Source organism: Centroberyx gerrardi, chromosome 17 (assembly GCF_048128805.1).
Source record: "Centroberyx gerrardi isolate f3 chromosome 17, fCenGer3.hap1.cur.20231027, whole genome shotgun sequence".
NCBI lineage: Eukaryota > Metazoa > Chordata > Actinopteri > Beryciformes > Berycidae > Centroberyx > Centroberyx gerrardi.
Window position 1 is genome coordinate 20117674 of NC_136013.1, and position 13212 is coordinate 20130885.

General features: G+C 42.5%; 1 protein-coding gene across 1 annotated transcript in view; it reads right to left on the reverse strand.

Annotated features, from left to right (window-relative positions):
• The window catches only part of alk (ALK receptor tyrosine kinase), a 197952-nt gene that overhangs the window by 55801 nt on the left and 128939 nt on the right, over positions 1-13212 (reverse strand). Inside the window, exon 5 of the mRNA XM_078289347.1 lies at positions 428-559. Within this exon, the coding sequence (XP_078145473.1) occupies positions 428-559 (132 nt within the window). The remainder of the gene's footprint in view (positions 1-427; positions 560-13212) is intronic.

The following is a 13212-nucleotide window of genomic DNA, read 5'->3' on the forward strand; positions in this document are numbered from 1 at the left end:
ACACACACACACACACACACACACACACACACACACGGGCCTGGGGGACTTAAATTGTGAATAAGATGTCAGCATACTTGGCTACTGTTCCTCCTAAGCCTCGAGAAAGGCAGAAAACAAATGTGCAAAGAGATAGAAATAACAACCGCGGAATATGTCAAGGGTGAGAAATGCTAGCCAAGCATGGCTACGCTGCTTCTATTTTATGCCTCCACGCCACTTTCCCCCATGCCTCTCTGTCAGGAAGGCTCACACAGACACACGGTCGCCGGCCTGTTAAGGCAGCGTGCGACGGCTTCATTAAAGACGAGCTAATATACGGCTGACCAGCTTCGGAACTCGGCCGTTCTGATGAGGCTGCGGGGCGGGCGACACGTGAGCTTCCCTCCCCGTGCTTTGCATACTATCGCTATCGCAGTGTACTCACGGCAGAGGTCCCCCTCGTCGTCGCCGTGCGGACAGTCGGTCCTGAAGTCGCACAGTTTGTCCAGCGGGATCCCGGGTCCTTGGTGGCAGTGGTACTGGCCCTCCAGCGTGATGTTGGGGATGGGCGAGGACTCTGGACAGCGAGGGAGGGAAACGACAGAAGAAGAGAGACGAGAGAAATGAATGCAAAAACTGCCATATTCTGTCCCACAGTCCTTAGTTATTGAAAATATTTGCTAATAATTCATTTCCCCTCCCTGATTTTTGCCACACTGCAGTCAGTGTTTAGAAATTGATTTGCATAGTGAAAGAACAGACCAGCAAAACAAAAAAAATGTAATGTAACAAATATAAAAAATGCTACTTTTGGAGCACAAGAAAAATAGCCCACTACAGCTGTCCTGAGCTTCCTTATTGAGTATCTTTGTAAGATTTATATGTTAGACATTGTAGCACAAGACAGTGGCTCAAGAAAAACAGAGCTTACACAAAATATTTATACAGTTACTGCATCCAAAAACACAATATCATGATAAATTCATATTACTCTGCGACAAAGGATAATATAAACAATGACTGTAAAGCCTGTATGACATCCTCAGTCTGCCTGTCCCATCATAAATAATCGGGCCGCGACTGCATAAGCATCTGGTTTTGAATACAGTACATAACCATCAGACAAGGAACACGAGCAGCAAAAACACTGGCCTAGATACTGCAGCAGGTAGCACAAGGGGAGGGAGCATGTCTCTGGCGCCAGCACACACACACACACACACACACACACACACACACACACACACACACACACACACACGCACGCACCACTTGATACCATCGGTCTCAACAACTCAGATGTAACCTGGGACATTTGCATATCTATGCAAATCAGAGCGGTGGTATCTCTAGCCGAGGTTGTGAAAACTGACTGCTCACCGCCAAGTTCATCATCCAAAGCTGATCACGATAAAGAGAACAAAAAGAAGGAAAAAAAAAAAAAAAACGTCCACTGATGGGGATCTCTTTTTTTCCCTCCATTTTCATAAGGGAGAAACGAGAAGTGATTCTTATCGCGGGCGATTGGCTCTGCTCACTGTAGTTCGCCCTTGATCTGTATTATGTAGATTTTTTTCTTCTTCTAGAGGAAGTTTGAGTCGGAAGTCTGATAATGTTGGAGTCCATGACAGCAGAGGAGCTAATGCTGTTAGCTGTAATGAGTTAATAGGCCATCATGCTACCCTTAGGTGACGTGAAGTGTGGAATCAGTGTACTGTTTCTGTTAACTGTCTTCAGCTTCTTCAGCACTTTTCTCAAGCTAAGAGTGTCTTTATATTAGGGTGGGCACACAAAACTATGGCATGAAAAATGGCAAAACATAAAGACACAAGAGGTTGGCTATCAGTCAAACATACTTTTTTTAACCTTGTCTTTCACCAGGGAGTCCTGGCCAAGACTAGACCAGCACACATTTTCTTGACTGGACCTAAAATGGGACATGAGATATGCCTGTTTTGCCACTTTTGAGCATTTTAGCCGATTATTGCAACACCACCTGACCAATAAACTATAACACAGTTCTAACAGCTGCTTTCAACTCACTAAGGGGAAGCAGTTCCTTCAGTTTCTGTATTCCATGCTACTCCATGCAGACAGGGCAGAGAGAGCTGGAGGTGACATAAGGCCATGATGTATGCATCTGATGCACACATCATGTAACCTGAGGTCACTGGGTGTTTCAGGTCTTACATCATTGATACTTTATAAAGTTTCCTCAACGCCATGGTGCAGAATGCACATAGTAACAGGTGTGAAAAGAGTATCAAAATATCATACTCAAGCAGAAATACTCCTACTTTGCTAAAATATTACTTATCTGGAAGTGAAGTTACTGGTTCATGAATGTAGCTCATTTAAAATAACTCAAAATAAAAGTTATTGAATTACTTTTTGAAGGAGGAGATTTCAAATTAGGTTCTCTTAACTGAAAAAAAACAAAAACTTAACAAAATAAAGCAAGAATCAACAACAATTTATTATGTGATAGGATTATAGTAACAAAAAACAAAACAAACCACAACCGATTTGATGATTTAATGTTATATTTAGTTAACTTAATGTTACCTCCATATGCTTTAGCAGGTTTGATGTAGACACAATTTACAACTGGCTGGTTTCTGATGCCTTTTTTAGAAAGCCAACAAAATTTGTACTATACTGTATAACAGATGCCATTTAAAATGTAGCAAAGTAAATTTCTTCAGTCAAAACGTAAAGTAAAAGTAAAATTACTGACTTGCTGAAAAGAAATACTCAAGAAGTGCAAGTATGCAAAGAAACTACTCAATTACAGTAACAAGTATGATTGTAATTTGCTGCTCCCACTCCAGCAGAGTAGTTGCACAGAAAGTACTGACAAGTTATAGTACAGTAGAGGGCAGAAATTTCACAGCTATGCCTGATTCACAGCACACTGCACTCCTCTTTTTCACTGTAGATGAGAAACCTTGTGGCACAGTGGGAAACTGGCACAGTCAACTGGATTAGAAAGTGGGGGTGGCATTTTTCTCTCCTATTGTACAAAAACACATTATTCTGGGGCCTCCCACGGTCCACTACTGTGTCAGGGCCTTAATGGCTGCAGAGAGCCACATTAACATGCCAGTGAGTAACCCAATTCAGATTCTTTCAAAACATATTGGCCTGAGTAAATGACTCTGATAATGAATACCCTTTTCTCCCTCAGTGCTGTCCTGCACATTATGTGAATCGCCTTTTTAAGTACGCCATTTTGAAACAACAACAAAAGGCTGCAAACGGTACATATGATGGAGAATCGTTCGCATACACACTCTCACTCACACACACGTGGCATTTATATAACAGTGGAGTGGAAGGCAAAGATACCATTCTATTCAAATGAGGTTACACAGAGGCTTGTTTGTTTATGACTAATTGTGTGGGTATACATGTGGTCTTGCCATGTGTATTCAGTCATGCTCAAAATTGCAACGCGCATAATACATTAGTTGCGCTCAGTGGCTTCCTCGCTGCATACCGCTGACACCGCAAGCCTGATGATTTATCAAAAAGAAAGGAAAAAGAAAAAAAAAAAAGTAGTGGCTGTTATCTGCAGTACACTGAAACCTTTGGGCAAGGTATGGAAATTCGTCGATTTATCTTAGTTTGATGACAGTGGAGAGGAGTATCAGAGTGGCGATGCCATTGAACTTTCGGTTCCGGGAGCAGGTGAGTGCAGCCAGACATGGCCGCTGCACTCCGGGCCTACCGCAGTTCTTAAATCACAGTTGTCAGATCGTGAAAACAAGTGGGTCGGTGGGGGATGAATTGCCTGTGGGAGTAAGTGAGTTTTGTTATCCGCGTGCCCAGGGGGTTGGTTTGGCTTTGTGAGGGGAATGATGTATGAGTGGAGAGGAGTTGGAGAGGTGACAGGAGAGGGTACCACAGCAGCTGATAAATGACAAAATAGATACGCAAACACGGGAATCGGGGTACTTGTTGGGTACAGCTAAACGGCTAGCAATTAGAGTCTCTCTTTATGGCTGTTAGCATTACAAACCTGAAAACATTTACACACTGCTTTGTCAGTGTAAATGTTTTCAGGTTTACACTTTGCAACGTGACGGCTTGAAAAGTATTTCATCTTATTATGGAGGAATAGCAACAAGTTGAAAGTTATTGTACCTGATGTTATTTTAATACAGTGACTTTAAATGGTGTATTATTTCAGGTGTATAAGACATATTCACAAAGGCATGAGAGAGAGAAAAAGAAACCACTAGAGACACTACAGGAAGCTCTTATGATTAAATAACAACCAAGATACCCATTCAGAGATCAACAAAGACAAAAAGCTCTCAGACATCCACTCATATAATCGCTCAACAATTCCTAAGATGGATTCCAAAGCCAATTCAGACTCCCTCCTATTTGCTTTTTATTACTTCGCATTTTTATTGGTGCAAGTGACCAGTGTCAGTGCGACAGGATCTGAACTAAAAAGAAATCTACCAAAAATGACTAAGCATAGCATCGGCTCTGTTGCTCCACAGCCAATTTTAAGACTGAATTGTGGGGCAAATTATGCGTCACCTGATGCTCAGGCTGTAACGTTGCATGGCAACAGATGCTGTATCCCTGACAAAAGTCTGTACAAAATAATGGCAGGATGTGACTCAGACTTTCTCATTACCCCCTTTCCAGCTTTGCAAGGGTTCACAACGAATAAGTTTCATTTCAAAATACCGGGTTTGCAGAGCTCCGGGTCTATGCTGACTTTGATACTCTGTTGTAAAGCAGATGCTCTGAAAAAGCAGGGGAGACAATGTTTACTACACTTGCCAGCCCTGCTACTACTGTCAAAATGTCAGGAAGAGTGAAGGAAGCAATTAGTCAAAATATATTATGTTAAGGTTAACAGTGGACAGCACTTACTGCTCTTCCAGAGTGCCAGCTTACAATGGCTAATTGATAAATAATTAAGAAGTGACTACACTGTTTATTAGAACACATCAGAGCCATCAACAACACCACCACCAACAACAACAATAAACTTTATTTACATAGCAGTTATCTAAAAGCAGAGCTTACAAAGTGCTTATGGAAAGACATAAAAACAAGAACAGTGGCATACATACAGTAATGAGCACAACCAAGAGAAAATACATTAAAAGAAGACTAAATAACTACCTAAATGAAATCTGATGAAAGAAAACATAAGAAACAACACAACGCAAGATCAAAATCTATTACATAAAAGCATGTCAATAAAAGTGCATTTTAAGGAGTGATTTAAAAGATGATACTGACAATCATATATACCCATATATCATGGGTTTCACATTTAACCTCAGATGGTAAGGTAGTTAGATTTCACAGGCTTCCTTGGTCAATCATCATGTAAGGCAGTGGTTCCCAAACTTTTTCTGTCATGCCCCCCTTTTATTTTATTTAACATTTTCATTGCGTTCACATTGCGGAGCGGTTTCCGCCTGAAATCCGCGCTCAGTTCGTTGCCAGGCAACCAAAGAAGCGCTGGACTGTAGTGACGCATTCCGCGCGGATCTTATCCACTCAAGTTGAACTATTTTCAACTCTTTGTGCGACCATCCGCGGCGGCAAAATCCGTGATCCGCCGCGGAGTCGGCGGTGAGCGTGGAATCCACTCCCCTCCATAGGAAATAATGGCGTTTTGAGTGGAAACCGCTCCGCAATGTGGGGGGGTATTATGTCGCGCCCCCTCTGTAGTTCCTCTGTTCCCTCCCTAGGGGGCGTGCCCCCCAGTTTGGGAACCTCTGATGTAAGGTAAGGCATGGTAGATCATCAAATGAGAAGCGATGGGTGGTGTTTGGTGGTACTGGTCCCCCTTTTTCACAAACCACACCAGCTGAACACAACGGCACCAACATGAACAATCAATTTACCACTCAACATTGCTCATTTTGCATAATGAGTCGTGCATATCATGTTTTTGAGATTGCACCGATAGAGATGTCTCACTCTGAGGGATATCATGAGATCATGCAAAACAGCTTGTCTCGCCGTTTTAATAAATCTTTCAGTATGGTTTTGTACAAATTGCTCATAGATTTGAATAGAGACAGACTGGCCTTTGTTGAAGCCAAGCTGACAAAGCCTAAGTGTTTCAAAAACAGTAGACTGCAGCCATGGAGAAGGTTGAACCCCGTTGAAATGAATATGGCTTTTGTTATCCTGCAGATGAGCAGGCGAGTCAGCACCATATCCTGCAATTGCTGTGTCTGCTCTGCAAAAATAAACAAATTCTGAAGGCTTGGCTGGCTTAACGGGATTTGTGTGTACAGAACATGGAAAATGTTGAAAAAAAAAACAACAACAAAAAACCTCACACACACCCCAAAAAAACACTGACCTTCTCCAACTGAAAATCACATCCACACATCATTAATACCTCTATTGAGTCTGGCACACAACTTGGCAGCGGTTTGAATTCATTTATCCTGTCCTGCTCAAGCTTTCCCCTTTTGTGATCGTTACTTTGTATCCCCTAATCTTACACGCCGTCATGGAGGACTGTTCCTCTGTCATGGGGTGAATTCTCATGGGGGTCAAGTGAGGGTGGGAGCCGCTATCTCGCCAGCACACTGCAGGCAGAATCTGGAGATATTCATGGAGATTTACAGTGCCTGGGATCCTCAAGATGGATGCGGCCGAGGTTCCCACTGGACAGTCGACAGGACAAGAGGCATTCGCTCACGAATTCAATTAACTGCACAGAGCCACGCTCGATTGGTCAGAGCTCTGCCCAATCACTATCTGTATCCGTCAGGCTGCTCCATTGGAGGGACAGTGGCGCACACTGAGCAGACTGTTACAGATAGAAAATGTAAATAATAACTTTAATATCCATTCTATATTCCACAGATGTAATCTTTTTACTGTGCAGAAGGGGATATTGTTTCTTTCTTGTTGTTGTTTTCGTGGTAACTTTGGGATGACACACAAATTGATGTGAAAAGCTCCTTGTACTGAGAAACTAACCAAATGACTTTGCCCACGTGAGATATATTATGTTTGTATTGTACATCCCTTATCATGTACTGTATGTCTTACAATTACAATTGTTTATCAGTACACCAGATGTGATGTAACGAACACCTCTGATGTAACCTCCCAGCACAGATGTTTTGTCGAATTGGGCCCATAACACCTCCAGAAGACTCAACAGTAAATTTAGACTTCCCAGAACCAAAACTCTCCACACCTGCTCTCAATACTGATGAGACTGAAACTCATCTAAACTGACTAGGGTTGGGCGATATGACCTGAAATGAATCGATAACTTGTATATATCTGCTTTTCTAGCTCAATCTAGTTGCACCAGCTGAATGAGCATCACTCTACATGACGTGAGAGACTGCGCCGCAAGACCGCAAGACCGCAAGACCGCAAGACCGCAAGAACTGTCTTGTCTAAGCATTGGTCTGCTTGGGCTGCTTCATATTTCCTCCTAACAAAGCCATTTCCAGTTCCAAAGCACTATCCGCCACCACTGTTACTGTTCTGTCAGAGAATGTACATACGATTACTTTTTCCTCTAGACAGATTGCAACAAAGCACAACACTGTTCATCCATTCTGATCAAAATTTCGTACATTACTTTCAGTATAGAGTTTTATGCACCTCTAGTTTGCATGGAAGTAATGAAGACAGTGAAGTAATTAATGAAATTTGGATCAGAATCTATCAGTATGATGGCACTAGGAAATAAGGCCCGAATTATCATTGAAGCTAGTTTTGCTTTCATCTCGTTTAAGTCTTTTGTGCGTTCTTTCTTTTTTCTATTGAAATAAACATCAGACTAACATACATAAAATATGTCTTTTGTGCAACTTGGACAGCAAGCGCATGCTGAGGGCAATGCGTCATCACCATATGTCTGTGTCTTACTGTGGAATCACAAAGCAAGACTGACAGTACAGACAACCTGCTGGCTTTTCTCACCTCTGAGGGGCGAGGCTCCTTGGGTGGCCACGCCTACATGCGTATGAAGCATGAAGAACAACATTGTTACCAACAAAGTGTACAGACCGACTTTGACATCAAAGCATCTTTCCCACAGAGTGGTGGTGGTGAGATTGTTGCTTCTCTGCTTTGTTTAAAAGCATCAGCGCTATACCGGCTTTGATTCCACGGTGAACCCTCGTCCTTGATGTTCCATAGTTTTTTGGTGGGATCACAGAAGAGCTTGGTGTGGCTCCCTTTCGAAATGAATCAGCTCACTGCACTTACTGTATGCAAGGATCAAAATATGATGAGTTTGCAGCTGCAGAGGCAATAAGTAAGATTTTGTACTGCCCCATAGCACAAAACAACATGAATGATAGGGTTGCTGATCAATACCAATGACTCGACGATTATTTCTGGCTTTCAAAACTCACTTTCTGACCCATTTTGGGCAAAACTTTCAAGACACTTCCAATCTTCTCCCCACCACCTACTCATATTTTCAGCTACTCAAAGATGGAGAGCGGTACTACAAATGAGAAACCGGTGTAACAGTACATTTCATTCTCAAGCCCTATAAACAAATGACAAAGTAGGATTATTATTCCAGTATTGTTGAACTGCTTTTTCTGTTGGATCTCTGCTCTAATTAGCTAGATTACTCTTCTCTATTGTGAAAATGTGACTTTATTGAGTTACAGGCCACTGTAGCTCAAGGGGACGGTCATAGATTACTTAAATAAGAAATAACCCTAACCCTTTAGACGTAGCAACTGAGTTCATGAAATACATCTCTGTAACTGGCTTCAGTCACAGTACCTTAACACTGACATACTGTACAGTGCAACCACTGGACTTACTGTAGCTGCACAATAATTCCATTTACAACGACATAATGAAGCCTGTCATTGGAAATTAAATGTGGGATTGGGAGTGACTGAGCTGCGATATTAAGTATTTCATGTCGGTGTGCCAGGTACAAATGTTACTTCTACAGAATGAAATGAGATTGAGGTTTGCTGCGGCTTAACGACTGACTTTTCTTCATTGATGCTGAAGTCCATTCCATTCAGAAATTTCCTCCCCCCTCCCTGCCAGGACGGTGTTGATTTAGACATCTGTTCCATTTGGCATATGTATACTGTGAACACTCTACTTGGTGCCCTTGGCCATTTAACACTTGCTCAATATCTTAAAATGAAACTGCCTGTGCAGATTGCCTTGGAAAGGTGCCTGGTGCAACAGAAACCCAGTTTTGTGTTGAGGGGATGATGCTCGCGGAAAAGCCTAAGGCAAGAGATTAGAGAGATAGAATGTGATGGAGCTTAGTGCCGCCAGATAAGGTCTTGGCAAGTTGTATCTTGTGCTAATTGATGAGGTGTTTTTTTTTCTTTCTGACTCCTAGTTTTTTTGCAATTGGGTGTCCTCTTGGGCCCCCCCTAACAATTTGTGACGTCTGGAGAGTTTTCAAGTGACAGAAAAGTACCCAGAGCAATCAGCAGACCCACAGAACCTCTGAATAATAAGCGTATCTCCAAGACAGATTACCCTAAGAGCCTCTGGCAGGGAGATGAACTGCTGGTTGCTCAACAATTAAAGAATGCTTGCAGTTAACATACTTATCTTAACATACCTATAATATTAAAATGCTGAACATCTGTTATGATCAAAAACTGCTTTTTCATTTCCCTTTTTTGAATCCAGGCCCTCAGGCTGACAGTAACACCTACGCCAAGCTCAAAAATCTAGATATTTGCAAAGGAAGAAAGAAAGAAAACATGGTTGTGTTGTGTTCTACATTTGTATCTGTTCCTTACACATGGTCTACCTAGGGATGGCCACATGGCAAAGGAAGAGCTGACTGCATGGATTACATTATATCTAGTGGACCAGGTAGCCTGTATGCGCAATTATAAAGCATCCACACTTCTATCTGCGTACGTGCTGGCTGTCAACTAGCCAATATACACATAACTTGGTATTACTATTGATTCGAAGTAATAAGAACATTGATTCTCAGGACTTTGTTGTTTCATAACTGCAAATTTAATATTTGAGTGTACTAACCCTTAATTACAGTCATATATCTCTTTATATAAAGCAAGCCTGTTCAGTCACTGTAGTGTAAGGGTAAAGGACAAGAAAATCATGTATTGCTGAAAGTAAAACACAAATGGGTAATTAATATTCAAGTAAAATAATAGCCTATTGCAAGTAGAATGAAGTAAATGTAGAACACACTTTTGATTAGTCTCAATGGGTAACACAGGACACACATGGTTGAAGACAGGGAAGGGGACGCACGCAGAAGAAAGCCACGGTCCTCGCTAGTATGAATGACAAATGTCAACTGTTGGCTAGTGCAGCTTTAAATAACGTGAAAGCTTTTAATGTCTCCATGACTCCAAGGTTTTTACAGAGGCTCCATGGATCCTGGCTCCTCAAAGTCCCACATATAGAATTCCATGAAATGTGTTGATCCAGTGTGGAAAATAGTAGGATAACTCTGATTCATGTTCAGGATGAGCCCGACCCACTACTTGCAATACTTTCTCCACCTGCCTGACATTATACAAGCTGTACACGCGTACATGTACAGATTTATGAGCACTGGCATGGCCGATGAGACCTAGTCTTTACAAGACTGACTGACAGGGGAAACAATGAAATCACAGTTATGCCAACAGCACTCGATCACTCATCCTTATGAGCCACAACTGTGCCACTATATGACACCCCTCAGCCCTTTTAAATTTGTTACAATTTTGACCTTCTTTTGATCCCATAAACTCTTCAGATTTCTCACATTGTTGCCATTGCATGTGGGTTTTCTTTTCTTGAAATTACACATTTTTATTAGTCTGTGCTTGTTACCCAATAACAAAAAATCCAGGGATAAGTTGATTTCATTCATGTAGTCCAAATTAAATTAAATTGAAAACAACTCAATAAAAGGCTCAGGCTGTAGATGTTCTGGGTATTTTGAAGACGAGCCTCAGTACCATGCTATGATACTAGATGTCTTTTTTTTTGTAAAACACCATCACCCATCCATCCCCATGTCTACCACTCCGTCCACTCCAACAGCTTTCTCCAAACCTATTTCCCTCACTGCCTCCACGAGGCCGAGCATGATTGATGGGCCCAGGGACACCCTCGTGCTGCTGTGTACCTAATCACACTGTATAGACTCGCCGTAACGCTCCATTAAGGGCCCGCAGAAGCACGGTGTAATGGTTAGGGAAATGGGCCGGGGAAGGGAAGGTCACCGGATCAAATTCCCGAGGGGGTTCACCACTGCCTTGTCTCAGCTCCATGTCCAATTGCAGAAATGAATTGTGACATTTGCCGGGTAATACATGAGCACGCGAAGAAGTCGCAAATATTAGGGAGCATACTCTTCCACGAACAAACATTGTTTCAAACTGAGCTAAGACAAACGTGACCTTCTGCCATGCCACAGTACTACAGCGGCAAACCAAGAAGCCAAATTTGCTATTGACACAATCTGGTAGTGAGCTTGTCAGTCATCAGAGGAGCTTCTGTTTACTTCCACGATGAGAAACTGTAGGAGGTTAAGAGTGTCAATGACAGGTTTGCTGTGCCTGAATAATTACCTTCTCTGTATTGCACTGCCAGAGCCATCAGAGAAATACGAGCGTAATGCAGGAGGCTGCATTCTGACTTCCCATTGAGAGGATGAGCCCGAGAGATAGGCATATAACCGCACGAGTCACTTTTGGGGCAACAAATTGGATTGCTTGTTGGCCCTGTGACTGATGATTTAATTAAAGTGGAAGGGTATGGAGAAAGAAGTCAGACACTGCTCTATTTATTTGTCCTGTATTGACGATATCTCCCCTCACTTCACTGGCCTGAGTAATCGATGTCTTTCTGCTCAAGAAAACAACTAAAAGGGAGGAAAGAGTGCTAATGGACATTGTCAAATTTGGAATTCAGACTCGAAATTTCAACCTGAAAAGTGGCCAACATACAAAAGCCAAAAACAAAAAGAGACTCAACACTGAATGTATGTAGTGGATTTGGAAGCATGGGAATCAGCTGAAAAATAACAGGGAAAATTACGACATGTTATCTAATACTGTAGCACCTGAGGCCCGAAATAAGATAAGCATAAGCGTGTGCTTTTTTCCCCCTCTCATTGTTTGAGAAACCCCAAATTAGAATGGATCATGTTTTTCTTACAACATTTTTCCCAAGTCTGCAGAAAACCCATTCCTGCAACCATTCCTGTGAGGGATGCTGAACATTTTAGGTCTGCAAACTTCTATCTAATGAAATGAAACTTCAAGCCTTTGGGACCAAATTAAACGGAATTAACAAAACCCAAGTTTGGATCTGCCTTGCACTCCCCACCAAAAAAAGCTTGACAATACTGGTCATTAATAGCACTAATTAGCTAATTACGAATGCAGGGGACTGGAACAAATAAAGCAAACAACCTGCCTCTGCCAGGGACTGAATCCGAGAGGCAGCCTTAATCGAACGCCCCGGCTTCATGCTCTGCGCTAGGTAGGAAGGGAGGTAATTCGAGCCCGGCCTTGTGACAGGTGCTGGAGGGGAAAAGTGGGGGAGGTTTGGAAAAGAAGGAACACCGCGAAATTCGGTGAGGCCGCACGGCGAGCATGCCGAGACGGATTAGGGCTTAGTTTGGGAGTGGGAAGTGTGCAGTGGGTGTTGTGCTGGGGACCCAGGTGGTGCCTGAGGAGAGTACAGCATGTCTGTGTGCTTTTTCTCTCTACTAGCCACGGCTTATGTGCTGCCTGGCAAGAGGAACACAGTGAACCCATAGCAGAGAACAATTAGAGTCTGTTCAACTGAGGCTGTATTTGCATGAGCAGCAGCACCCGCTCCGCTCTGTCCTTACAGTGCCGGAAGAGGCAGTTATACAAAGAATCACTGGAGGTAATGGTTGAGTGGGATTGTGACGGATTTGTGTGTGTGTATGTGTGTGCGCACGTGTGTGAATTTGTCTCACTGTCAGTCTCACTATCAGTTTTTTCTGTGTTTTGTACTATTATCAAAGGCCTTTTCTCCTCATGCAAAGTGATTTTTGGGCCAATTTGGGGAAGTGACTTCAACAACAACAGCTCTTACAACACCCTTACTTTAGTGAGTGTGTGTGTGTGTGTGTGTGTGTGTGTGTGTGTGTGTACATGCTCTTGTACGTCTATCCTTGTGACAACTTGTGAGTTTTATATCTTTGGGCTGAGGACATTTTTGCAAAGTGTGGACATTTTGGCAGTCCTCACTTCTACAAGG